Source organism: Protopterus annectens, chromosome 7.part1, assembly GCF_019279795.1.
Source record: "Protopterus annectens isolate FY-2018-M chromosome 7.part1, PAN1.0, whole genome shotgun sequence".
Classification (NCBI taxonomy): domain Eukaryota; kingdom Metazoa; phylum Chordata; order Ceratodontiformes; family Protopteridae; genus Protopterus; species Protopterus annectens.
Genome location: NC_056740.1, coordinates 347,135,102 through 347,163,062, shown reverse-complemented (window position 1 = coordinate 347,163,062; position 27,961 = coordinate 347,135,102). Strand labels below are relative to the sequence as shown.

General features: G+C 43.7%; 1 protein-coding gene across 1 annotated transcript in view; it reads left to right on the top strand.

Annotated features, from left to right (window-relative positions):
- The window catches only part of RPS23 (ribosomal protein S23), a 43,302-nt gene extending 18,621 nt beyond the window's left edge, over nucleotides 1–24,681 (top strand). Inside the window, exons 2-4 of the mRNA XM_044078769.1 lie at nucleotides 6,259–6,418; nucleotides 22,654–22,774; nucleotides 24,488–24,681. Of these exons, the coding sequence (XP_043934704.1) occupies nucleotides 6,259–6,418; nucleotides 22,654–22,774; nucleotides 24,488–24,634 (428 nt within the window). The 3' untranslated portion in view covers nucleotides 24,635–24,681. The remainder of the gene's footprint in view (nucleotides 1–6,258; nucleotides 6,419–22,653; nucleotides 22,775–24,487) is intronic.
- Nucleotides 24,682–27,961: the final 3,280 nt, after the last annotated feature.

The window sequence follows — 27,961 nt, the reverse complement described above, 5'->3', positions numbered from 1 at the left end:
TTGGTTCCTACATCTCCGTCCGTTACAGAACAGAGTCTGCATACAATCTCGGCACCAGGCTCTCTCTCCCTCAGTGCCGTCTCTGATGTTGACTCCTATTACGGTTCCAGCTTTGGCAGCATCCTCTTCGGTGCCGTCCTTCGTTCTAACACCAGCTTTCACAACCATACCTGCTTCGGCACCATCCTTTGCCATGGTGCCAATAGCTTATTCCACTCCACCGACTGACCCCGTCGGTTCCAAAGGTTGAACACCTTCCAAGAACCAGATACTTTCCAACTTGCGACCCTTTTTCGGGGCAACAATTTAGTCCCCTTGAAAGACCTGACTCTCCTTCAGCAGCCTCCTATTGATCCACCAGGAGCCTTTCCGAACGAGATGTAGTGCAGGTTGTGGACCAGCTTCTGGCAGCTAAGGGATTGCCCACCCCGGCTAGACCTTCCGTCCCCTTTGGAACGGAACCCTGTGCAGCATACTCTACCAGTACATCTCCTCCCAGGCTCTGGAGATCTCTGTACTGATGACCACCCCCGTGCATACTGTTTCTGCTCCGACTGCGGAGTTTCCCGGTTGGCACAGACTATCCTTGATGCATCAGCTGCGTTGGAACTTGTGCTCTCTCGGAGCAGTGTTTGGGCTGTCGGCACCATGGGTCCTAGTCCGGTGCCTGTTTTTTCTCTGGCACAGTCTGTCCGCAGCTCCGACAGCTACCAGTCCTCTTGGAGCTCCTCACCTGGAGGCGGGCTCCTCAGGGTGGGGTGTGACCCCGGTTCCAGTGTTGTCCTTCTCTGCTCCGAGCTCTCATCCCTCCTCGGGCGGACCTGCTTTCCAGGTGATGGGTTCTTGCCTCCCACCGACTTGCCGTCAGCACCAATGGTATCGACAGCAGAACCCTCCTCTAGCATGCAGCTGTCCAACCCCCTACTCTAGGATTCCGGGCACGGGAGCCATAAGACCTTCCCTTGCAGGGGAACTCTTTCTCTGGAGTTGTCCTCAGAAGATCCCACTGGGGAGTCCCTCCGGAAGAAATGGTACAAGAGTAAGCACCTTGATTCCCCCGAGGACACTGATTGTGATGAGGGGGAAGGGTCCCCACGGTCTCCCCCAAAAGACATCGCATTTGGAGACCTTCTCGAAATCTTCAAGCAGCGGGAAGATTGGAAGTTCTCTGACACTTCAGAGGAATCTGTGTTCTTGCAGGCATTCTGTGCTCAGCCATCTACTTCCCGGTTGACCCCACCTGTGGATGAGCTTGTAAAGCTGATTGTGGAGAGATGAGCTTGTAAAGCTGATTGTGCAGAGTCCCTGGAAGGCCCTGGACAACATAGAACCTGTTCCCTGGAGGCCGGACAACATTTTATCCACCCCCAAAGACCATCCCAATTTGGTCCAAGCAGTTAACAGTTGATTCCATGGTCGTGGCTTCAGCTACCAAGAGGGAACTGGCAGAAGATGGTTCATCCCCCCCGAACAGGGAGTCTCGTGCCATGGACAAACTTTGAGGCAGACCTACCGACTTTTGCCATTCAGTCGCTGACTGAACTATCACTTCACTCGCCTCCAAAGAGACCTAATTTCTGAAATGCCCACCTCCTTTTTTGGGGGTACTGCCCAGTGACGTGTGACACTGTTGCCTTGTAGCTAGCTACCCTAGAGTCAATCTCTAACTTCTTGATGCGATTGGTATCTCACACCACCGAGGGGGTGGCTCGAGCAGCCGCATCAGGCATAGTCATAGACGTCATGCCTGGGTGCGTTTTGATTTTGCAGACCCCTTTAAATCTTCCTTCAGCACAACTGTCTACAAATTTTCACACTCTGGTCCCAAAGTGCGAGGCACACTTTCACAACGTGAAAAATACTGAAAGACCTTGTCTGTTGTCTGCTTACATTTTTCCACCCCACCCCCCAGAGGTCCTATTACAGGAACCAGAGGGGAGGAAAATTGTGGTTCAAAAAGTCCTAAGGATCTTTTTGTGACACTTGTGGTGAGCAATCCCCCCGGGGCAGAGGGGGCCCTTTCGGGACAGAAGGGGTCTGTGTAACCAGGGCGGTAGAGATTCCTTCTCCAGCCGACCCTACCAGTGCCCCTGAGCAGTGGCCCAGTTGCTTTCCTCTGGAAGCAGTCTGGTGTAATTTTTCTATGCCCCTCCCAGCCTGGCAACTTATTACTGCAGATGTATGGGTGCAGAGAATAATATCCAGGGGCTACCATATCCCATTCGATCTTACCCCTAGACTTGTCAGACATATCCCTGATCCACCCAGTCAGAGGGAAGTAGCAGTGTTAGAAATAGAAAAGCTGCTAAGAAAGAGTCATCCAGCCAGTCCCACCAGACCAGAGAGGATCCGGGTTTTACTTGAGGCTCTTTTCAGTGCCAAAAAAGACAGGGGACTGGAGACCAATCCTGGATCTCAGCCTATTTAACAAATTTATAAAACCTCAAAAATTCCAGATGGTCACGGTACAGTACATTTTCCTTTTTTAGGGAAGGACAACTGGATGTGCTCCATAGATCTCCAGGATGCATTTTACCACACAAAAATGTCCCCCGCTGCTGGAGATTTCTCCGCTTTGGCTGGGAGCCAATAACTACCCGTTCAGGGTACTATCATTTGGCCTCTCGACAGCCCCGTTCACCAAATGTATGGCAGTTGTAGTAGCTCATCTTTGACTACAATGATTCCAGATGTTTCCATATCTAGATTGGCTCCTTACCGCCACGACCAGGAGTCTTCTCATCCACAGCCTCTTACACTCAAGGCCTTGCTATCTGCTTGGGGCTTACGATCAACAAGGACAAATCACAGATGTCCCCAACAAAGACACTGGAATTTATTGGAGCGATCTTCAACACAACATACCGTCAAGCTTCCCTTCCTCCTTGCAGGCTTTCAAAAATAAGAAACCAGATCCAAGTTCTTCTTCCACATACTCTTGTACCAGCATGCCTTGTACTATAACTACTGGGCTCTCTGGCAGCAGCCATTACCCTAGTACCACCAGCGAGGTTGCACATGAGTCTGTTACAGTGGCTCCTTTCATCACAATGGTCAAGCTTAACCCACACACTCTACCACGATAGGCTTACAAACCTTTGCAAGAAAGAAGTACTATGGTGGATGAAGCCAGAATCAAATCTTTGTCTACTGTTCTGTCTCCCCCAGTCCAGGGACACTGTGACCACAGACACTTCCCTGTTGGGGGGGGCGGTGGCATTTCCAGGGAAAGATGGTCCAAGGGACCTGGTCCCCCACGGAGGCCAATTTACACATGCCCTGGAATTGAGGGCAGTTCTTCATGTTGCAAGCGTTCCATACATCTCTCCCTTCCGGGACCATTGCAATTCAGTCTGCCAACCTGTCAGTTGTCTGGTATATAAACAAACAAGGTGGAACCCAGGTCCTGCCCCCTGTGTCAGGAAGTAATGAGGATTAGGTACTGGGCGATTAGCTTCCAACCGCTTTCTTTATAGCAACTCGCATTCCCAGGAGTTCCAACCGTGTTGCAGACAATCTGAGCAGGAACATCCTGATGCCTCACGAGTGGTCCCTCAGTCCTGTAATAGTGGATCGGATCTTCTGCTGTTGGGGCAGGCCTTGCTGTTCCCCCTCCCTAAACAACAAATGCAGAAGCTACTTTTCCCTGACCCCCCCCCCCCCACCCGGGGGAATCACTGATGGATACCTTAACACACGATTGGCCCCCAAGTCTACTGTATGTCTTTCCCCTCATCCTGAAATTCCTCCAGAAAGCTCAAAGGTTGAGAAGCAAAGTGATCTTTATTGCCCCTTATTGGACCCGTCCAGTCTGGTTTCCTATGGCCTCATCTGATTCACAACCTGTGGATCTTGGATCAATCCCAAGGTCTGCTGTCTCACCCTCACCCCAATCTCCACAGCCTCAAGCTTGCAGATTGGTTTCTGCACTTCTGTTGATGGCCAGGCTGCCTGATATTTCATCTCATGTCCATGAGATTCTTCTGGCTTCACACAAACTTTCCACCAGGAAATTTTTATTCTGGTAAGTGGGCTATATGTTCTCTACATGGGCAAGATCGACAGACCCTTTCTCTGTGCCTATTCAGAAGATCGTATAGTACCTGACTACACTACTTTTCTACATGCAGGAGCTTCAGTATCGACAATTACTGTACACTTAGCAGCTATCGCAAATTTTCATAATGGAGTCGGTAATTCTTCTGTTATGTCACACCATCTGTGCAAAACTTTCTGGAAAGGAGTATTACATGTTAAACCTCCTGTCAAGCCCCCCATAGAAACTTGGGACTTTTGGTACTTGGTCGGTAACAACCCCTCCTTTCAAACCGCTAATTCATGTGATATAAAATGTTCATCTTGGAAGACTCTACTTCTAGTAGCACTTACCTCACCAAAGAGTATCTGAGTTGCAGGCCTTTAGTATCAAGGAACCTTACTTGTTTCTACAGGGATAGTGTCCCTACGTACTGACCCTTCCTTCTTGCTCAAGGTCATTTCTGTATTTTCAATTAACCAATCTGTTGACTTGCTGTTGTTTTTCCCTCAGCATTCAAACAGAGGCAGCTTTCTTTTTATTTGGACAGAACTAAATCTTTCAGAAAAATAGATCAGTTGTTTGTGATCTTTGTGGGACCCAGATTGGGTAAACCTGTCTCCAAAATGATGTATCCTCCTGGCTTAGAAACGTCATTACCTTCATCTACCATCAGAATAAACTGTCCTTGCCTTCCATGGTAAAGGCTCATTTCACTAGATCGATGGCTACTTTCTGGCTTTTCATTCTAGAGCCTCCATGGATGATGTCTGCACAGCAGCCACTTGGGCAAGACCTCATACTTTTATCACTCGTTGCAAATTGGATTTGGCCTCCAGGGGACGTGCATCTTTTGGTTCTATGGTGCTCAGGGATATCCTTCCTTGGGGCCACCCAGGACTCCAGTAGCTGGGGACTCAGTCCTATCGGTAAGGAATGAATAAAGATTTACAACATCAGATAAAGAAGTTATGTCTTACCTTAGCCTTCCATCTACTTCCTGGTTAAGGTATTTGCTCACAGAGCCTCCTCCTATGTCTCTTATCTCTGTAATATAGAGGTGGGTGGGCAAACTCTATCTGAAGAGACTGAGAGGAGCATTATGGATAGGTCTTAGCTTGGAAACAGCCATGTCTGTTCCAAAGTCCTATCAGTAATGAATGAGTAAAGATCTACAATCTACAACACCGATGGAACGTTATGGTAAGGCATAATTCCCCCCAGAAAATGTCATTTCTGGAGCTTTCTTTTTCTTGACACAATCTTGACTTTTGAGTTTGTGTGTGGGAGGTCTTAGTATTGGCCCTTGGAAGAATTTTGCAGTATTTTAAAATTTTAGGGAATGTTCCACCTAAAGGACTGCTGTGAATAGCAAATTTGTTTTGATTTTTTTATGCAGGCGCCATACTTGCTGCCACACTTACAAGGCTTGGAAATGTATCTGAAGCCTGTACAATCTTTGTTTATATCTCCTCAAGATTAGGTGGGATTAGTTCTTTGCAGTTTGTGTATGTGTGATTGGTGGAGTATCTTTGCTCATCTTTTTGAATGGTTATTAATAAATAGATTTTGTAGTATTCTGTGTTGATGCTGTGGTATGTTGTGGTTAATTTTCATTATAAATCATTCTCTTACACGTGTGTGTCTTAATAACATGATTAAACCCATTTGCTGACAAGGGAGTTACTTTCTAGAAGTTTTTACCACTCTCTCTTGGTATCCTCACAGATGAGGCTGTGACCGTACAATCTTGAAGTTGTGATTTAGTCAAAAATTGGAACCTGTTTAGATTCAGAATATGCTTAAGTAGCTAGTGTGAGTTTTTTCTGTTTTAAGGGTACAGCTTATGGACACAAATTGGAACTATTTCTGTAATGCGTATGAAATGGTCCTCGCAAGTTGAGGATTTTTACTGCCATTCTAGTTTTTTGACTGGTAGGTGCCCTGTTGGGGGTGGCTTCATCATCTTATCATATAGGAACTGCTGTTTAGAGCACAAGGTAAGCAGTGGACTACGCATATTATGTAGTTTCCTGGTTAAGATTAAAGTAGACATGCTTTATATTGCTTGCAAGGGTACACATCAAACATTTCCTAGTTATTAGCCAGCACTGGTGACTTTTTTCTACATGCACTATACTGTTCTCTTTGACATGCCACACATCTTGGAGCATTTAAAGTGAATGTGTATTCAGACATGTTTTTCTTGTATCCATCCTTAGGCAAGTGCCGTGGTCTTCGCACAGCCAGAAAGCTGCGTAGCCACCGTCGTGAACAAAAGTGGCATGACAAACAGTATAAGAAGGCCCATTTGGGTACTGCTCTGAAGGCCAACCCTTTTGGGGGTGCTTCCCATGCTAAAGGAATTGTGCTGGAAAAAGTGTAAGTACGTTTGTTTGAGGAACAAGAAGAATCTCTTTTGGTCTGCATTTGAAAGTGATAATGGAGTAAATTTTTTAGGTCCTCGTTCAGTTTATAGTTCTGGATTTTGGATAAATGCCAACAGAACCGTATTTTCTTTGTGTGTGTATATGTCTGTATGGGGTTCAGGCGCCTAGGCAGAAAGACATTTCCCTGTGGTATATTTCCCTGTGGTATATTTGTCTGGGGATATATGACTGAAGTGACAGCTGCAGAGAAATATGGCTGTTTGCAAATTCCCTGTGGGCAAAGAAGAATATGTTGCCATGCCCACAACTTCAATAACCAAATGCACAGGGGGGAAAACAATGTCCATGTTCCCCAAGGGAACATGAGACGGCAGGCATTAGCAGCAGGTTGGCCAGAGGGCATGTCAGTGGCAGTAAAAATGCAGTGCACAATGGACAGTGCCTTTATAATTTGGACCACTACCCCCTTCGCAGTAGCTAGGGAACAATTACCTAAAACGCATACTGGAGCATAAATATGACTACAGTAGCCTGCAGGATTTCCTGCGTGCTGTAGCACACTTAGACATGTTGTAGTTGCATAAGCATGTACTGTACACTGAGAACAACACTCATTACTTTTTCTGCCTCCGTGCATTTGGTTTTTAAAACTGTGAGCATGGCAGTGTGTGCTTCTCTTTGCCCACAGGGAATTTGCAGATATATTTCTCTGCAGCGGTGCTGCGGTAACATTGTCGCCTCACAGTAAGACATTGTCTTGTTCGATTCTCAGCTAAAGCGTCTTCTCTGTGGAGACATGCATGAATGAGGGCTGGCAACTCAGTACGTAAAAATCTACTGCCGATCATTAGCAGACCGGAGTTCCGCTGTGGCGACCCCTAACCGGGAAAAGCCGAAAGATGCAACAACATATTTCTCTGCAGCTGAATGTCACTTCAGCCATGTGTCCCCAGACAAATATACCACAGGGAAATGACTCGCTGCCTAGGTGCTGGAACCCGTATATATGATTAAATAAGCATGAATTTATGCCATATTAATATAATTGTTGCGTATAATATTTGCAACCACGATCTGTTCATTCATTGTCCAACATTACATAGCTCATTCAAATCCTGCTTTCTTTTAAACATTGTTCCTCCTCTGCCTGTATTCACACAATTCCCATTTTTTTCCATGTAATTTGCTCCTACCATTTCTACAGATCCCAATCCCAGTTCTTTTGTCTCTGTTCTATATTCACTACTGGTTTAGACTTTGATTTCCATTTTGTAGTAATTGTTTTTTTTGGCAGCCATCATAATTTGACTCGGCAAGGCTTTACTGTGTCTAGGCAATTTGATTTTGTATTGTAGCTCAAAAAATAATTTCTTTAGTTATACTAGTCTGCTCACTCAGTAGCTGTAACGGAGCAGTCTGCCGGGAATCTTTAAAGTTTGTAAGCTCATTTACAGACTCGGAAAATATGTTCTCAGCTACCTCTTCTTCCCCATCACACCCTCCAACATTTGCTGTCTACCGGAGGATAACTTTACTTGAGATATAAAAATACATATGTAAATACTTCCAAGCAGAGAGTCTAGATTCTCTAAACTTTGTTGCATATGTGGAAGTCCTAAATATATCCCTCATTGTTTCTTTGTGAATTGCTTATGCAGTCTTTCTTCCCAGTCCTTTCTAACCTTGTCTGATTCTTGTAGTTATATAATATTTTGTATTCTTTACCAACAGCTGCTTCTGTTCTCGATTCTTCTAAAAACTTTACCAGTGCTGGTCTTTTGCTTAGATCCCCCTATTTCTTTCTCTTTGCCTATACTCTTATCAGTCCTTGATAGGAAGCTGTCTCCATCTTGCAGTCCAAATAAATGCTTGGACTCTTTCCCATTTTATTACCTTGTCCCCTCTCAATACCTTGGTTCTATTAACAGTTTTTCTCCAATAAATTCAAGCCTCCTCTTGCCCGTTTGTATCCCTAATTGCAGTCGTCCCTATTGGCAAAATCTCCTTTCTCCATTCCCTTGTTGGCTTAGTTCTTGGAATACTCTCTGCTGCTTTATTCATATTTTGCATGGCTGCTATTCTCCTTAAGGATCTGCATCTAAAATCCAAGTTTCTCCTTGTTTCTTGCTCTTCCGACTTGTTTCATCACCATCCCTTTCCACTTTGAATTATAGGTTTTTGCTTTTGCTGTGTATGGGAGCCTTAACTGTGTAGCTCCGAAATACCCCTTCAAATTGAATAATCCTAAACCACCGCCTTCATTTGGAAGAATCAGTTTATCCCATTTGACTTTTGCTGTCTTCCTCTCCCAGATAAAATTGTTCAGCTCTTTATTACTATCCACAATGTCCCTGGTTGATAAAAATTTGGCTGACGTTTGTGTAAAACTAAAGGGGATAAAATAACTGCTTGTACTTTGGAGTCTCTGTTATACGGATATGGATAGCAATTTATTTTGGTCAGTATTCCCACATAGTCCTTATCTTCCATGCTAGAATAGTTTTAATTCCATACTCCTAGATGCTTTGTTTTATCATGTCCCCTTAAATATGGATATGGCTGAAGTAATTAGTGTGTGTTCATAATTTACTGCTTTTGCTGTTGTTTTAGCTTCATTAATTTCAAATCCTGAAAAGATTTGAAATTGTCTTTAAAATGTTCCACAGCACTGTAATGTGTTCTAGTTTTGTCAGGTATAAAATATCTTTTCTTTACTATCCTACCAATTATGTCCTTGAATTTGAGTCCTTTTATTTTCTTTGCCAGTGGTCCTAAATATAATGCAAATAACAAATGGGAAAGAGGATACCCCTGTTTGGCTCCTCTGCTCGAGCAGAAGTTTATCAGAGAAGACGCAGCTCACTTTAATTTTCACTTCCAATCCCTTGTATATTCTCTTAATCAACCTTAATTGTATCAGGGAATGCAAATGCTTCCATTGCCGTATTCCTAAAGTCCCATCTTACTCTGTCAAAGGCTTTCTTCATCGAGACCCACCAACAGCAGTGGTATTTTCTTACATTCTTCTTTTCTGTAGATCATCAATGTTCTGTTTAATGTTGTCAAATGTTTGCCTCCCCTCTACACAACCACATTAATCCATATCCATCGGTTTTGGCATTACACTTTGCCATTCTTTTAGCCATTTATAGGCGCACCTAAACGAGTCTTGGTTCAGGATTGAAATGGGGTCTGTATGAAGCTGGATCTCATGGATCTTTACTCTAGATATTACAGCCACCACCACTTTCTTCCAGGAAGTCGGTGCTTCTCCTAATACTGTTAAACAAAGCCTTCCAGATTGTTTTGTGCTCTGGCATTATCAAAAATAGTTGCTTAATCTTTCTAAACTTGTGCATATTACCTAGATAATCCTTTTATTTCTTGCTTGGCGCTCTGCGGTTGCTCCTTTTGTTCTGTGAGAGTCCCCATATTCTGCAATATTTAAAACATTTCTGTCCCCCTAAATAATTCTTGTTTCTTAACCATATCTTTTATTTCCACCCTATTTTTAAACTCTGCTTTTAATTTAAATTTGATTCCACTCCTAAGTTTTTGGAAGACATTTTGTCTTTCCACTACCCATTCCTTAAATTCTTATCCTTTCAACAGCTAGGTGGGAAAGTGCCAGTGTCTTGGCTTTTATTTCATTACTTTGAATTTTTTTTGTTGCAGTGTGATCCCCAGTAGTTGGATGACGCAGCAATTCAGTTAATGCACACATTCCTGTGAAAGTTCTATGTGGTGTAGTCCAGTATTTATATCTTGGAGAGTGTGTAAATTCACTCTGAACTACATAATTCACATCTTCCATGTCAAATATTTTTCATATGTTTCTTAAAATCTACACTCTTGTATTTTCCCTTCTGGGCCCCTGGACGCATTTTGCTTGCTGCAAATAAAGTTCAACTCTCTGCCTATAAGTAGTAATCCCTGCTGAGAACTGATCATTTCTCCCAGAATTTTCTCAATGTCTTTATAGCAGTTGTAGGTGAAATGTAAATACATGCCTGTGTAATCCTAATCATCCTCCTCCCTTGCCAGTATCCCCTTAATACTGCATATTTACTTTTCCTTTTTTCTAGGTATTCCGCTGAATAACCATCCTGAAAACCTTTTCTCAAATTCACGTGTTCATTTCTTCCAAATGTCTTCTGTACCATAGCTATTTGCACTTTACATTTTTAATATAGCTAATTTTTTTCTTTTTATATGTATTTGTGAGACCATTAACATTTTTAAAGATATTAAAATGGTTATCATAGGTTATTCCCACATTTTATCATTTTTAACATTGGATCTCAGTTTGGAACCAGAGTCGTCCTTATTGGCTTTGGTGCACTGGGCATCGGGCTCTTCTCAGGCTAGTGACTGTGCCGTTGGGGTGGGCATTCCTAGCTCCACGCCGATTTATTTATTTTATTTCTTTTTCCCCTTTCTATGGCAACTTCCAGGGATTCTCTCAGGGTTCATGGTCCTCTTGAGACTCCTGGTCTGGGGGTGGGCTTGTCGGGGCGGGGTGTGACCCCTGTTCCGAGGTTGTCTTGCTCTGTTCCGGGCTTCCATCCCTCCTTGGGCAGGCCAGCCTTCCAGGCCATGAACAGGGCGCTTGCCTGTGCTGGCAGAACTAATTTGTTGAGTCCCCCCCCCTTAGTGCCACAACTGCCACAACCTTCACCTGCCAGACACTGGGCACAAGAGCCTCAGGTTTCTCCTCCGAAGGCCCCCTCTTTGCAGTTTTCGCCAGAAACTCCCATTGAGGAAGTACCCCACAAATGGTGTAATAGGAAGCATATGGACTCCACTGAGGAGTCATTGACTGAAGATATGGATTTTGATGACTGGGAAGGGTCCCCATGGTCACTCTGAGGTGTGTTTTGGTGACATTCTCAAGATTCTTGGACAGAGTGGTTACTGGAACCCCTTCTAATCCTTCCTCTGAGGAATCCGTATTCCTGCGGGCTTTTCGTGCCCAGCCCCCTACCTCCTGGGTCACCCTGCCTGCCGATGAGCTCGTCCAGCTCATCATGCATTGCGCATGGAAGGCTCCTGACACCGTGGCGATACCCAAGAGACCAGATAAAATATCGCCCCCAGCTGAGTACCCCCTGTCGGTCATGAGATCTTCAGTAGATGCTATGGTGGTGGTAGCTGCTACTAAGAAGGATTTGGCCATAGAGAGCCAAACTGTCCATCTGCCCAACAAGGAGTCCGGGCGATTGACAGATGCTTCATTGACCTTCGCCGTAAGATCTTTGAATTATTTGGCACATTTTACCAGGCTTCAGCGAGATCTTATCAACCAGCTCTCTGAAACCTTGGCAGCAGCAGTTTCTGACAAAGTCTGCGATAATGTGGCTTCTCAGCCACCCTAGAGTCTATTTCCAACTTGCGTTTTATTTCTCATGCAATGGAAGGGGGAGGCTAGAGCGGCAGGAGCAAGTATAGTTTCCAGGCGTGCTTGGGTGTGACTTTACGGACTACTTTAAGGCTTCCTTCATGAATGTCTCCTTAGAGGCTGCTTCTGGCCCTAAAGTCAAGGATACGCTGGCAAGGTGTGAACAAGATAGCAAGGCACTGTCTGCTATTGTCAGACACTCCACTTCTTAGCAATTCTACTCCAGAAAACAGAGGAGCGTAACGGTCTGGCACAAGAAATCACAGGGTTCTTTCCGGGATGCACTTGCAAGTTCTCCACTAGAGGCAGAGGGGGAAACTCCAATGGAAGGACCCCCCTTTTGGGGCAGAGGAGGTCCACGAAACCGGGGTTCCAGAGATTTTTCTCAGAACTCCTGTAGCATTGCCCAACTGCTAATCTCTAAGCGGTCGGGGGTCATTTCTCTTTGTACCCCACTGCCTAGCAAAAGATAAGACTCTTGGGTACCACTGATTATATCCAGAAGCTATCGCATCCCCTTTCATCTTTGCCCCGTCTCATCAAGAGTATTACCCGATGTTCCACCCAGTCAAAGGGAAACAGCAGCACATGAAATCCAAAGGCTGCTACAGGAGTCATCCAGACGGTAACCCCAGAACAGATAGGATTCGGTTTTTACTCAAGGTTCTTTTTAGTGCCAAAAAAGACGGGGGACTGGAGACATACTGGATCTCAGTACATTAAACAAATTTGTAGAAACAAATTTGTAAAAACGGAGAAGTTCTGGATGGTCACGGTTCAGTCTATCCTTTCTCTTCTGGAAGAAGATTGGATGTGTTCTGTAGATCTTCAAGATGCGTATTTCCACATAAAAATGGACAAATGCTCAAAAAGATACCTTTGCTTCTGTATTGGAGCCAGTCGCTGCCAGTTTTGACCCCTGCCCTTTGGTCTCTCTACAGTCCCCAGTGTTCACAAAATGCTTGGCAGTGGTTATTGCTCACTTGCGACTTCCAAGGATTCCAGGCATTTCCATATCTAGGTGACTGGCTCTTCACTGCCCCCACCAACCGTCGACTGGAAGAAGTCCTGCAGTATACTCTCAACTGCTCGAAGCCTGGAAATCTCTATAAACTGGAAAAACTCCAAACGCAACCCCAACTCAGTCTTTGGAATTCATAGGGGTACTGTTGGACACAAATTGCACAGCATCCCTTCCAGAACACAGACTTCAGAGAATAAGACAACAAGTTCAGCCGCTGCTCTGTCACCACAAATCCCCAGGCTCTATCTGTACTCCAGCTATTTGGGTCAGTGGCAGCCTCTATTACCATTGTTCCTCTAGCCAGATTCCACATGAGGCTCCTTCAATGGCTACTTCTCACTCTGGTACCCTCTGCAACATCTTTTTTTTTTCAGGTAAGTATAACTCAGAGATGCAAGAAAGATTACCTCTGGTGTAGGGGAAGGTACAGGGAAAGAAATAGTGTGGGAAGAAATAGCCAGGAAATTGTTATGGCTAGTCTTATATCAGCCCTAGGGCTGATAGCCTTGTACCAACCTATGAACCTGTGGTGGACGTCTCAAAATCCCCCAACAATGTTCTCGCTCTTTCAACATCCATCAGCCGATAGCCATGGAGACCATGGACGTCTCCCTGATGGTTTTGGGGGGTTATGTCAGGGAAATTTGGTCCATGGCACCTGGTAGGAGACAGAGGCCCTTTTGCATATCAGTGTCCTGGAACTGAGGGCGGTGCTTCTAGTGTTGCAAGCATTTCACTGCATCCTTCCGTCAGGGACTGTTGCGATCCAATCAGGCAACATGTCAGTGGTCTGATACATCAACAAACAAGGGGGTCACCAGTTCTTCCATTGTGCCGAGACCCCTTGAGAATATGGCAGTGGGCGATGGCTTACATCCGCTTTCTGACTGCAACGCACATTAGAGCTCCAACGTGATAGCAGACAAATTGAGCAGGTACATTCTGTAGCCTCGAGTGGTCCCTCCAGTCCTGTGATAGCGGCAAAAATCAACTGCTGGGGCCAGCCTTGCTGCAACCTATTTGCCTCCCCAACCAGCTGCAAGTGCAGCAACTACTTTGCCCTGATATCTCCCAATTTCTAAAGAAAGCGCGACAGTTGAAGAGCAAAGTGGTCCTAATTGCTCCATATTGGCCTCGACAAGTCTGGTTTCCCTTCCTCTGGCCTCACCTGCGAGATCAACTGTGGATCCTCCTCAGGTCCATCCCATTGATCTCCCATCTGCAGGGTCTGACTCGCCCCACTCTAACAACCATGAAACTGGCAGCTTGGTTTCTACACTTACAAGGTTTCTTCACTTCCAATGATTGCCAGGCATGAAAATCTTTCGTCTCCTGTGCGCAATATCGTTATTGCATCTTATAAATAGTCCACCAGACTAATCTATCTTAAATGGAAAAGGTTATCTCTGGACAGCAAATAAATACTTAGACCCCTTGTCAACCCCACTCTGTGTTATTGGATTACTTATCACATATTTTCCACTCTGGGGTGTCTGCCTCTACTTTGTACATTTAGCTGCCATCTCAAAGTTTCATATTGGTTTTCAAGATTCTTCAATTAGGTCACATAAACTTTAAGACTTTCTTGAAAGGGGTTATTCACCTAAAACCTCCCTTTAGATAAGCTGTGCAACCTTGGGACTTTGCTTTGGTTCTGCAAGCTCTAACCCCCCCCCCCCTGAACCTGTGTCTTAGTGTGATGTAAAAATCTCTTGGAAAACTGTTTTTGATTGCAATTACTTCGGCCAGGTGATTATCAGAACTCCAGGCCTTATGCATCGAACCTCCCTGTCTCATCTTCCATAAAGATAGGGTATCACTGAGAACTAATTCTACCTTTTTACCAAAAGTGATGTCGGAGCTATCTATCAGTCAGTTGACCTTCCAGTGTTCTTTCCTAACCATTCAACAAGGGATAGTCTTGCCTGCACTCCTTGGATGTTCATAGGCAATTAAGATTTTATCTGGACAGAACAAAATCTACCTGTCAATTGGACCAGCTGTTTCTGGCTCTTTCTGGACCTAGACGAAGTCGTCCTCATTTCAAGTTACATTGGCTTCATGGTTAAACTATAACGTTTTATCTACAACAAAAATAATCTCACCTTGCCTCAAGAGTCAAAGCACATTCTAAAAGATCTATGGCAACTTATTTATTATACATTTTGTTTACCGGGATAGTCCGACTGCTGAAAATGGACATTTATCCAGAGGCCTTGGGAGAGAAAAGCTCCACATGGACAATTACCCAGAAGTTAGCAAACTTTTTTTTTTTTTTTTTTTTGAGACTTTTGGAGGTTTGTAGGGTTATATAGTTTGGCAACAAATTCTAGGTTTTGCCAACAAAGTTGGCAAACAGGGATTCACCAGTAGTTGTTTGCATTGTGGGTTTGGACCAGTAGTTTATTGGCTGACTGTAGATCTCTGGTTGCTATTGTGAGGGGGTATCCTCAGGGTGGTAGAAAATTTTGTGCGCTATTAAGAGTTGATTTGAATTAAGCTGACTCGAGAGTTACCTTGGGCTTTTGGTTTGTGTGATTGTATGTAAGCAATTTTTTACACCAATTCTCGGACTAATTTTAATAGGATCCTAGCAGCTTTCCATGCTAAGGCTTCCCTCAATATTTGCTCAGCTGCAACTTGAGCCAAGCCTCGTACCTTTTATTCTTCACTATACACTGGGCTTTGCCTCCAGAGGTAGAGCTTTCTTTGGCTCCATGGTGCTCAGGAATGTCCTTCCATGCAGGCCACCCAGAAATACAGGTAGCTGGGGACTCTGTCCCGTCAGTAAGGAATGAATGAAGATTAACATCAGATAAAGAAGTTATGTCTTAATCATAACGTGCCATCTGTGGTGTTGATCTTGGTTCATTCATTACTTCCCACCCTCCGTCCCCCATCTGGAGGTTCTTGGTTGATCTCGTGTCCTCCTCCTTGTAGGTCTGTTATGACTAGAAGTAGTCTCTACTTTTATCTAGCAACTTGCAAACTCTGAGGTAACTGGGAGCATTCTGGGTAGGACCTTGGCTCGAGAGGTTTTGGCTGACGCAAGCTTGATATTGGTCTGTTATGAATGAATGAAGATCAACAACACAGATGTAACATTATGGTAAGACAACTTCTTTTATTAGCCATTGAAAGGAAGTCATTAATCTGTTTCCTGTTTTTATTGCTCGTTATCAGATTGTCTCCATGGAAACATGAGAACCAGATACAGAGATGCTTCTAAAAGTATTTTATTTGCAGCAGGGCGACCTTTATTAGGATCATAGGAGGGTACTAGGCTAATAACCTTACAAGCCTAGCAAAGTAATTATATTTGTTCTTTCTTTCTTGGCATTATATTGTAGTAAGTTTTAAGAGACAGCTAAGAGCCTTTATCTAGTCATTCCCATATGCAAAAATGAGAGAGCGCATCCTTTTTTCTTGTATCATACTTTTAACAGACTTTTTTTTACATTGTAGTACCAAAAGTTATTAAAACTGAACAAGTAGCAGGAGTAAAGGGGGGAAAAAACCCTGGGGCACCCCTTTACTTCAGTATTCCCATTGCACTTGAAATAACTGAGGACTTTACATCTGATGTCAGATTTCATTCTGTTCTCAACTGTTGTGTTTGGGTCTGCACATTGGGTCTGACTTGGCCATTACTAAAGCTCAATGCACCAACTCCTAACATAACCCCACATCTTTTTTTTTATTTTTTTTTTTCCCCCCGCTTTTCGGGCAAGTCATGGTAAGCTGTAGCACTTGAGTTTCAATTGTTATTTAAGCAGTTAAGATTTTTCTTAAAAAAAAATTCTTTATGGTATTTCTTGTTACTTATTTATTTTTATTTTATTTTACATTTGTTTACTATGATAGTCCGACTGGACACAGGTCCGTTTTCAGCAGAAGCCCAGGAAGAATAGTCTTATAGTGCTTTGCTTTCTTGGTGTTGTAGCAAAGGGTCCTTCTGATTTTAAAAAATGCTTGGTGTGGGCACAAGTTGCCAGTTTCTAATTTCTATACACTCTGCATGTATTGTCTGTTGTAATTTTAATCTGTGGACACAGAAGAAGTTGATCCTGAAAGGCTTACTACCTTCTTTCACTGAAGTTGTCGCTTGGGGCTCAGTCCCTCAAACCAGCAACTAAGGAGTCTGTCTCCGATTTCCATCCACTTCCTCTACTCTATCTTCTAAGCTTTCCAGGAAGAGATCTAAATCTGATTCGAGGAAGTCTCTAACCTCTTCCCCCTCGGATCGGAAGGAGGGAGGTTAACTGATCCTACATCCTTGGGTCAGACCAAGAAACTTTCAGATCAGACTGCTCTGGATCCTATTGTTTTGCCAAAGACCTGATATTCTTCTGCTGTTCCAGTACCCCCCCCCCCGTTTTTGGAAAGGTGCCATGCAAAGTCACTTTCCCTGGCCTCATTGTCTTCATCCAGGAGTTTGAAAAGATGTGGATCGGATGAGGGGGAAGTTTCTTTTGCAGATTCAGATGGGTGTGTTACCAGCTCCTGCCACTTCAGATCAGATCAGGAGGCCCGTCTATCGAACACTCCACTACCTCACTCCTCTGATCCCTTTGCTTGTTTCAGGGTCTCTGTGTCTGAGTCTTCTGGGCCAGTCTGGCTTTGATACAAAGATAACGTTATTTTCAGATCTGAAACTGTCAAGAGTGTCCTGGTTCTGATGACTTTGCTTCAGGACACTCTGAGCCGAAGCTTCCTTGTCAGATCCGAGGTGCTGGAATTGACTCTGAATATGTCAGAGCCATCTCTGTACCTTAAAGCCTTGGCATTGGATAGCTCTGCTCCAACGTCCTCCTCAGATGACAGCGGTCCAGAATCGTGCCTTCTCTGTGCCGGGGTCATCTTTTTCTGGAGCAGTTTCCTTCGAGGTTGTGAGAAGGGTATTGTCTACTCGGATCCAACACCCTTGGATCTCCAGTCCAGCTCCCAGATATCTCTGCTTGCTTTGAGCGTCCTCATTCGATGCCACAAGGACAGCCAGCTAAAGACTTCCAGACTCCCCAGCAGGGTTTTGTAGTCTGTTCCGACACTTCCCAGAACATCTCGCTGAGGAAAAGTCACTAAGAGTGTACGTCACTGAGGATACAGTCTTTAAAAAAAGGTTGAAGGGTCCCCACGATCACATCCAGAAGATATCTCATTTTGAGACTGTTTCAGGATCTCAAGGATGAGTGCTTGTTGGACCCCCAGCAACCCTTCACAAGAAGTTGATATTCCTGGAGGCCTTCAGAGGTGGGTGCTCTACCTCTTGGGTTAGTCTGCCTGCCAGCAGGTTCATTGATTTGTCTCTTGGTGGGAGTGAAAGGAGCCTGACCTCACTTGAGCTGATGCCATGGTTGTGATGGCCACCAAGAAGGAACTTGCTGAACAGAGTTTCTCTTCATCCCCTTAACAGGGAGTCTAGGGTGATGGACAGATTTGGGAAGCAGGTCTGTCCTTCATTGACCTTTGCTCTTAGGTTGCTGAACTGTTTGACATATTTTACTAGGTTGTAAAAGGATTTGATCAAGGAACTTTCAAAATCCCTTTCAGAAACTGTTACTGTTGAGTTGCAATTGTCTGTGACCTCAGTTGGCTACCCTCCAATCCATTTCAGGTCTGTCCATGAGGCTCATCTTGCATGCAGATGAAGGTGCTTCAAGGACAATGGGTTTAGGCATATACAGTAGAGGGCATTCCTGGATGTGCCTATGTGATCTCATGGGGGCCCTTGGTGTTCTGTTGACAGCATTTCATTTAAGGACACATTGTCCAGGTGTGAGAAGGATGGAAAAGTTCTCTCTGCAGTGAGCATACATTGTTTGATCCCTGAGATATCCTTTTTCTAGGAGTAAACAAGATAGTTGAAGGATGTGGTTCAGGAAGTCCCAGGGTCCTTTCCAGGACATGCCTGGAGAGTTCCCCTAGGGACAGAGGGGGACTCCAAATGGGCAACACCCCAGGGCATAGGAGGCCCACAAAATCACGGGTCCAGACATTCCTTCTCTGATGGACCCTACCAGTGCTCCTGAGGCAATTGAGGGTTGACTATCCTTGCACCAGAGAGCCTGATTAGACATGAAAGATATTTTGGTGCATAGGTTACTTCCAGAAGTTGTATAATTCCCTTTTCCCTTCCATCTCCAACTGTATGAAAAATTCCCGATGTTCCACCCAGTCAGAGGAAAGAAGCAGCATTAGAAATACAAAAGCTGCTAGAAAGTCATCCAAGAGTTCCAGCCAGACAAGATAGTCTAGAATTTATCTACGATTCAGTGTGAACAGACACTCCAGAAGGTATTTATGCTTCCGGCTGGAATCCAGAAGGTATTTATGCTTTTGGCTGGGATCCAGTCACTCTGTTCAGACCACTGCCCTCTGGCCTTGCCACAGCCCCATGGATGTTTACCAGATGCATGGCAGTAGTGGCAAGTTCACTTGAGACTGCAGGGATTTTGGGTGTTTCCATATCTAGACAACTGGCTCATAACTGCCCCAACCAGGCATCTACTGACAAGTGATCGGGTACTTTGGATATGTTCTTGTTTAGAGATAGCCATAAATTTACAACAGGTCTCATCCACAACCAACTCAAATTTTGGAATTCATTAGAGCAGTTTTCAATGCGGCAACTGTGACCGCCTTCCCCTATCAAGAGTGCAGACTATAAGTCGGAAAAATAACTTGCATTACCGACCCCCCCCCCCCCAAGCCTTGGGATCAAGGTCAGCTGCCATAATTTTAGTTCCTCTGGTAAGGTTTCGTATGAGAATTCTTAAGTGGATGCTAGCAACAAAGTATTCTTTACCAGATCATGTCGACACAAAAATAAGGATCACTCGGGCATGCAAGAGATTTATGGTGGTGGATTCATTCAGAGCAAGTAATGAAAGGATGGCCTTTTTTCCCTCAGCCCAAGTACGGACACTTTCCAGATCGGGTGGGGGGCACTTTCTGGAGAGAACAGACCAAGGTACTTTGTCCCCTGAAGAGGCCAACTTGCATATCAATGTCCTAGAGATTAGAGCAGTGCTTTAGCGCTGCAGGCTTTTCAGAATGCTCTTCCTTCAGGGGCAGTCGCTATTCTGACCGACCTTGTCAGTAGTTCGGTAGATCAGCAAGCAAAGAGGGACCAGGTCATACCCCTTGTGTCGAAGCACTCTGTGTGGCAATGGGCGATTTTTTATCATCTAATCGCTTTCTCATAGCAACTCTCATTCTGGGAAAATCCAGTGCAATGGCTACCAAATTAAGCAGGTCTATTCTTCGACCTCACAAGTGGTCCCTCAACAGGAAAGTAGCAGAAATTATTTTTTTTGCTGATGGGGCCACTCTTGCTGCAATATTTTTGCTTCTCCTCTAAACAAAAACTTCAGCAGTTGCTTTGCCCCAATCTCTCCCTATGAGGAGTCACCAAGGGGAATATCCTTCACGGTTGGCCCACAGGTCTGCTCTATACTTGCCCACCAATACCTCTTCACTAAAAGGTGCCAAGTTGAAGAGCAAAGTCATTCCCCCGTTGCACTGTACTGGCTTTGTCAGATTTGGTTCCCCTTACTGTGGCCTCACCCTCTTTACCCGCCTTGGGTTTTGTAGCAGATTCCAGATCTGCCACATTTGACGGGTGGTTCATTTGGATTTTTCAAACCCGCTCATTAGCAGCGCAGCTTCTCCAGTTCTGTTAATAGCTGGACATCGTGCTCTTACCCTGTCCGTCATATCCCCCCCCCCAATAAGAATTACACAAGAAAGCTGTGTACAGGTAAATGGAAAAGGTTGGTATATTTACTGGGCACAACAACCCCAATACATAACATCCTTGAATTTTTGGCTTCATTCTTTTAATGAAGGGCCTAGTTCCTCTACCATTAAGGTTGTTAGCAGCAATATCCAGTTTTCATATTTGACTTGAGAATTCTTCTGTAGCTTCTAAATGTTGTAAAGTATTCCTGAGAGGCACTCTTGCCCTATTCCACCATGGGATCTGAGCTTGGCACTGCAAGCCTTAATTCATTCCCTCTTTGAACCAGCAGCTAAATGTGCCCTCAAGTTTCTGACTTTGGGGAAAACTGTCTTTCTAGTTGCCATTACCTCTGGTAGAAGAATTTCAGAACTTGAAGCCTCCTTACCCCCCCCCCCAAAATAAGGATAGAGAGAGCTCATTCAACTAGGTCCATGTTTGTCAGCTTTGGTGTTTCTGTCCAGATCTTGGATGACATGTGCAGCTGCAGTCTGTGAGAATCCTACCTTTATCACTCATTACAAATTATATCTGGTCTTGAGGGGCAGAGCAGTTTTGGCTGAACTGTGCTTAAGAGTATTCTTGAGTCCACCAAGGGGTCTCTAGGTAGCTGGGGGGCTCTGTCCCAACAGTTAAGGATAGAATGAAAATGGGCAACATCAGATAAAGAAGTTAATGTACTCAACATAATGTTCCATCTGTGTTGTCCATTTTCATCCCTCACACCAGTCCCCATCCCCTTATTTCAACAAACTTCTTGAAAAACAAGACATTGTAAAGACACCATTGTCCTTTATGATTGCGGGACCACTGTCCTTTATGATTGAGCAGCAGATATAGTTTCCTGTGTAGGACATGTACATTTAAGTATCTTGTGTATATATTGATACCACTTCTGGTAAAACCAGCAAGCTAGATCTGAGGCAGGTTAGAGATTGGTGCATTATGGGTAGGGGAGAAGCTGTAGAGCTTTTTGGTTACCATGAGCTTTAGTGACGGCCAAGTTCAATCAGAGGTGCGGATCTGAACCCAACAGTTGAATGAAAGTGGACAACACTGATGGAATGTTATGGTAAGTGTGCATCTCTTTTATAGCATGAATATGTGCACTATACACATGTATTACTGTTATGACAAAAAGTTTGTTTTACTTCATTTTCCCCCCTCCCAATTGTTCTTAGTACATTAATGACATGAAGTAGTGCATATGCTTTAGAGGCCCGTACAAGTTTAAAAATGTCAGTCCAATATTTCCAGGTTTCCTTGTTCCGTCTTGTTTCACAAAAATGTTTTATAATCCCACCTATTTTCCGAGTTGCTGGTCTTATTTCTCTTTGTATCCATCCCCCAACTCCAATCTCTGCTTTCTTTCCAACATACTGTCTGTGGTTCTAGTCTACTTTTGTGCGAAGACTTGCTTTAGTTCTCTTAATGTGTTCTGTAATGTGTTTATATAGGCTGTGTACACTACAGACATTTTATGCTCTTAAAATTCAAATTTAGGTTTAGTGAAGTGCTTAATGACAAGTAAAATAAACCTGCTTTAAGGCAGTAATGTTAAATTGGATTATCACTGGAAGCCAAATTTAGAAAGTGATTTTTGAGGGATGTCTTTGTAGACAATATGGAGTTGTCCCTATGCCTTCAGGGTAGTAGATTACACATGTTAAACCTAATATGCCAAAAAAATGGTCTTCCTCAGGGTTGCAGTCATACACATTAACAAGCTGCAATATTGCTTGCTCTAAAGCATTTTAACTAGAAGACTATAAAAAAATGCACTGACCAGTTCTGTTTTCTAAATTTTGTCCCCCCACTTTCATTTTCAGAATGAGTAGTGTACTATGAAGGATTTGTCAGGGTTAGTCTTTCAGATCCGAACAGTTGGAAATATGTACATAGACAGAATTAATCTTTGGAATTCTTGGGATTGCTCTTTGTTAAAATTGAAATTGTTCAGTACCAGTGTACGTATTTGTTCATGAAAATACATATGGTTGGCTGTATTGTAAATTTGACGTTTTTGTAATGATTTGACGTGTGTGTGCATTGTTTTTGAACTTTTAGTGGCGTAGAGGCCAAGCAGCCAAACTCTGCTATCAGGAAGTGTGTCAGAGTCCAGCTCATCAAGAATGGTAAAAAGATAACAGCTTTCGTCCCCAATGACGGGTGCTTGAACTTCATCGAAGTGAGTTACTTGCTTTTTATACCACTGTCTGTCTTTGTAGCCTTCACCTTTTGCTGTTCAATTTCAAAAGAGTAAACCATTTTATGGTTTAAAGTGAGACTGTATGTGTGTATGGGTCTTGTCGGACATTTTCTCTTTTCCTTACAAATGTATCTGAAGGCATCTAGGTTTTGCAGTGGGTTAATGCCACTGTGTTTGAAACGCCATGAAATTCTGTTGCTTTACAACCGCATGTTCTTTTTTTGCTGGGTAACTTTCCTTTTTAGTTGATATCTGAAGTTGACATTTTATTTATGGCTGTATGCAGTTGGAATTATAAACTACAATTCTTCAGAGCAATTAGATGACCACACCAATTTATACCATGCTTTTTATGGGTTTATGGCTTGGTGAGAACTGGCTGGCTGCAAAGTTTAAAATCAGGTTTTTGAGGTAGATGCCCCCCCCCCCCCCCTTCAACCTGGCTTACAGAAGGGAGTTTGATACAGCCCTGAGTGCTGTCAGTCCTGTGTAGGTGGAAGGGCTAACTTCATTTTTAGTCTGTCTACTTGTTTAAATAGTTTTATATGGAGTCGTCTCAGAATTGGCTTTTAAAGGTTCTGTTTCCCATTGTGGGCAGCATTAGCATTGGAAGGGGGGGGTGTTAACTACCTTGCAAGTTCCCAATTTTCTAGGTTTCCTCTCCCAACTTTTGACCCTGCAATGCTTTACAGGTGCTGTTAGAAATTGGATGATTTGATTTCTCCCTATGAATTTTGCCTGGCTGCTTTTTTTTTTTCATCAGAGTACAAATTCTAGGTAAAGAATGTTTTCCACTTGGTCTGTAATTCTATTTTGCATTTGTGTTTGCAAAACTGAAACCTCTTGCAATGGGGAAGCCTGCATTACTGTCCTTCACATGAGTTGTTAAGCTTCTAGACCCCCCCCCCCACCTTGATCTGGTGGTAGATGTTCCATTGGCGTTATAGAAACTGGATTATAACATTGCCTTATAGACCAGGCAGAGTTTCTGTTTTAGTAACATTTCAAGAAGCATGGTATGGTGATATTTCTGATTCTTTCTGCCTAGTTCCAATTTTCCTTCAGTGTTTGTTCCTTGTGAAAACATTGGTTTAACTTGGTTCTAAATAGTGGAGAATTTATTAGCTCTGTTGGTCTATAAATTTTGTTGCATCACTGGCTCCTTGATGCACCTACCATGAACGGCTGTGGTTGTAATGAGGTGCATACTTCTACATTTTGGCAAATTGAAATGATTTTTATGGTGGTAGAGTGGGGTTGTGACTAGCTTGAATGCAGCCCACATTTAATTCGGTATGCCCAAGAAGGATATTTGCTGGGTGTGCTTGGCTTCTAGAGAAGTGTGTAATTCAGAAGGTGTCTATTCACATTTTGTGGATGTGATGGTTTAGGGTGAGTGCGGTAGCTTTCTGATTTCTTCATGATTGTTTAAAGATGTATAGTTTGTCTCTAAAGATTTGTCTAGAACTTGTTGCAGTTGTGATCACATTAAACTGGGGAAGTGGCTAATCCTAGAGTCCTTGGAGAGAGAATTTCTTTAGGTGTTGTACAAGAGTTTTCATATTCAATAGCTTTCTGTACATATCTTGTTGGGTTTATATTTTTATATAACTTTCCAGCTGTGCATTTTAAGTACGTAATAAGAGTTTAGCAGATAATTTCACAATTTTTTTTTCTTTACGTTTGTTTTAGGAAAATGATGAAGTTCTTGTCGCTGGCTTTGGTCGTAAAGGACATGCTGTTGGTGATATTCCTGGTGTCCGCTTCAAAGTGGTAAAAGTGGCCAACGTTTCCCTACTGGCATTGTACAAAGGCAAAAAGGAGAGACCTAGGTCATAAATGTTTTCGTGCTCACAGGAATATTAATAAAAATGTTTTCCCCTTAAGAAAAGCCTTTGTTTTGTGTGCCACCTTTTGTATGGTTGCATTTTAAAATTGATGGGTCTGTCAGTAATCCCAGTCCTAAAGCACGTCATTGCTGTATAGAGATGTCCATTGGTTATAGACATGTCCATTGGTTAAAGTACTAGCTATCTCTTTCATGGAACCTAGAGGAGCATTACTTTTTGATCTGGTTCTGCTTTAGCACTCGTGGCCAATTAGGCCATATGGTTTTGAGTTTCTTAGTTTATGAAACATGTCAAGAACCGTGGCAGATGTCCTTAACATGAGGTACTGCAGGGGACTCTGCAGTCTGCCCCCCCCCCCAAAAAAAAAAAAAACACTTTTGTTGGAGCATATTGTGATGTAGCTCACTCTGAGGTGAGACATTATATAAAAGCTACTTGAAGGGAGTATGATCCTTTTTCACTAATCTTCCTGCAACAATCTGTACATTACTTGAGTCAGTGTTATGAGAGCTTGCTGCTAGATTTTGTCAGTTAGACACGCACACTATAAAGGCATACACAGCAGACACTATAAAGGCATACACAGCAGACACTGCTAAGTGCTGTTTCACACTGAATTGATCGAAGGAAGGACACTGAGGAAACGCGGAGCTATAATATACAACATTAAGTATCCTGTTTTTTGTTTATTTTGTTTTTCTTTGTTATTTATAGCACTTTGTGTACTGTAGTTTCACTGTGAGTGAGGTATTAACTGGAAATTGTCCACTTTTATTAAGCATCTGTTGGGTTATTTCTGATAGCTTGTTGCAGTTAAACACTTTTTTTCTAGAGGCTCCTTTAGCTGTAAGGCTCACTGCTGCTTTTCAGCTGTGAGATACATTTCTGCAGTTTCCCACCGTCCCTCCCTGTTGGTATAGTGTTTTTATAGTTGGTGGCTTTGCAGTTGCCCGCCCCTAGTGTAAATTTGATCTGGGACCCTCCTCCCAGTGCCATTACCTCATTCTACCCAGTACAGGGAGAACATTTGAGAAGGCCAATCAGCTTAGTTTCTGCTACTCCTTTCTCTTTCCTTTATCTCTTTCCACTAAACAAAAAAAAAAAAAAAAATGTATCTGCTTTTACTGTGTTTGTGTTTCTTCCTACTTTATTTTGCTTTTGCGTCATCTTAAAAGTACTCAATTGTATTTATTACTGCTTGGTGTCACTCGCTCTAAGCCTTTTAGTTTAAGCACTTGGGCTTCAGACCAGTTATTTTACATTAAGAGGGTTCGTGGTCTGCACTCTTGTGGGAGGAGAGGCTGGACTCTGCCCTTCTGAGCTGGGAATTTCTGGTTAAAGGCTTATATTGCCTGCATATTTGAACTGCTTCTTACTAAATTGGTACACCTTGTTTGCTGTAGCATAGACTAGATCCAGGCCTGCTGAATCTAGCTTTGTTTGTATGCTTGTTTGCTTATTTCCCTGAAACGCTAATTCCACCTAAAGTGCGGCTTTTCAGCGCTTCTGTGGATCCCTAGTGACATCTGCATTGCGTACTGTACTTATTTCCTTGTTTCACTTGAAAGAAAGTTACTGTTTGTCATTTTTACAGTAAGTTACCTGTAACACATTGTATTTTAAGTTACCTGGCACTTGCTCACTAAAGCAATTATATAAGTCAGCACTAAAAAATTAAAAGCACTACACCCTCTCAAACTCCCATTGAGTACCTTGTTCCCCATTGGCCCTTTATAATTTAAAAAAAAAAAAAAGGAATTCCCAATACTATTCTAGCATGTCCAAAGGTCAGTTGTCAATCTCCTCTCCGGTCCAGCTGGTGAATCTGGGAATCTTGAGGCAATGTTACAACTGCCTCACGTACAGACAACCCTCTCCTCCTCCCAACAAATTCCAACGCATGTGAGAGATGCAACCAAATAGCCAAACTGGAGGCTAAGCTCTCTCGACTCAGTACTGGCGAAACCTGTCAGGAGGAGAAGGAAACCACACTCACTACAATTCCAGTCTCACATAGACCTGCCACGACAGCAAACCAAACACATAAACACACAAAAACATACTTGGAGGCTCTAAATAAAAATTTGCCTAAGCAGCAGAGACCTCCAAAGCAGACACCCAAGCAACCGCTACCCCAAAACAAAACACGCGCAACACACAGCTCACAAAGCCAGTGTGCCGAACAGTCACAGCCCTTAAGGCTAAACAACACACCTGATACACTTGTAATAGGTGACTCTATCGTCAGGCACACTGACGTCCCGCTCACCAGGCTGAACAAGGAGGTCACGGTGAGCTGCCTGTCGCACTAGGATCCGACACATAACACAAGCACTCAGGTCACTCCAAGGCAAGTACAAATATGACTCAAGTCATTGTCCATGCTGGTGTGAATGACCTGAGACTTGCCTCCCTGGTCTACATGAAAAGAGATGTAGAGGAGCTCTCTGAGCATGTGGCCCAGGCCGGTATGACCCTGACCTTGAGTAGCATCTTACCCTCAGCAAGAATGATGCCACAATATGAAGACAAGATTATCAATTTCAACAATTGGCTTAAGTATTGGTGTCATTCAAAGGGGATCAAATGTCTGTCAGCCTGGGATGACATGCTCGACAAATCATGATGCTTCGCTAGGGATGGCTTGCACCCGTCACCCCTGGGCTTTCGATATTGGCAAAGGCTCTTGCTACCCCCATAGTGCCTTTTTTTAGGCAAGGCTCAAAAGACAAACCCACCTCCATAGGTATCGCAAGGGATAAGAAACTAAGAGCAATGCTACTCAACGCCAGAAGTCTAAACCTCAAGATGCATGCACTCGAAACTCTCCTTAGCATGGAGAACATCGATATCTGTGCAGTAACAGAAACCTGGTTCAAGGCTCCCGAGAGCACCCCAGCACTACCGGGTTATACCTCATTACCATGCTTTTTGGCCCCAAAACTTGAACCGAACCAGAAAAGGAGGGGGGAGTATCAATATTCGTCAAAGATACCCACACCTCCAAGTTGGTGGCACAGCACGAAGCATCAGAGACTATCCATGTGCAACTAACAGTGGGTAAAACTGCCTTCCAGTTTATGGCCTGCTACAGACCACCCTCCCAAACCCAGGAACCCCACTCGGCCTTCCTGAGAACACTAGAAAATATGAAGGTCTCTCCAGACACCATTATATTGGGTGACTTCAACTACCCAAACATAGACTGGGAGCATTACTCTAGCTCCAACACCCTAGCTCAAAGGTTCCTAGAATTTTATAAACTCAAATGCTATGGAACAACTTGTTACCACTCCCACAAGAGGGGAAAACATAC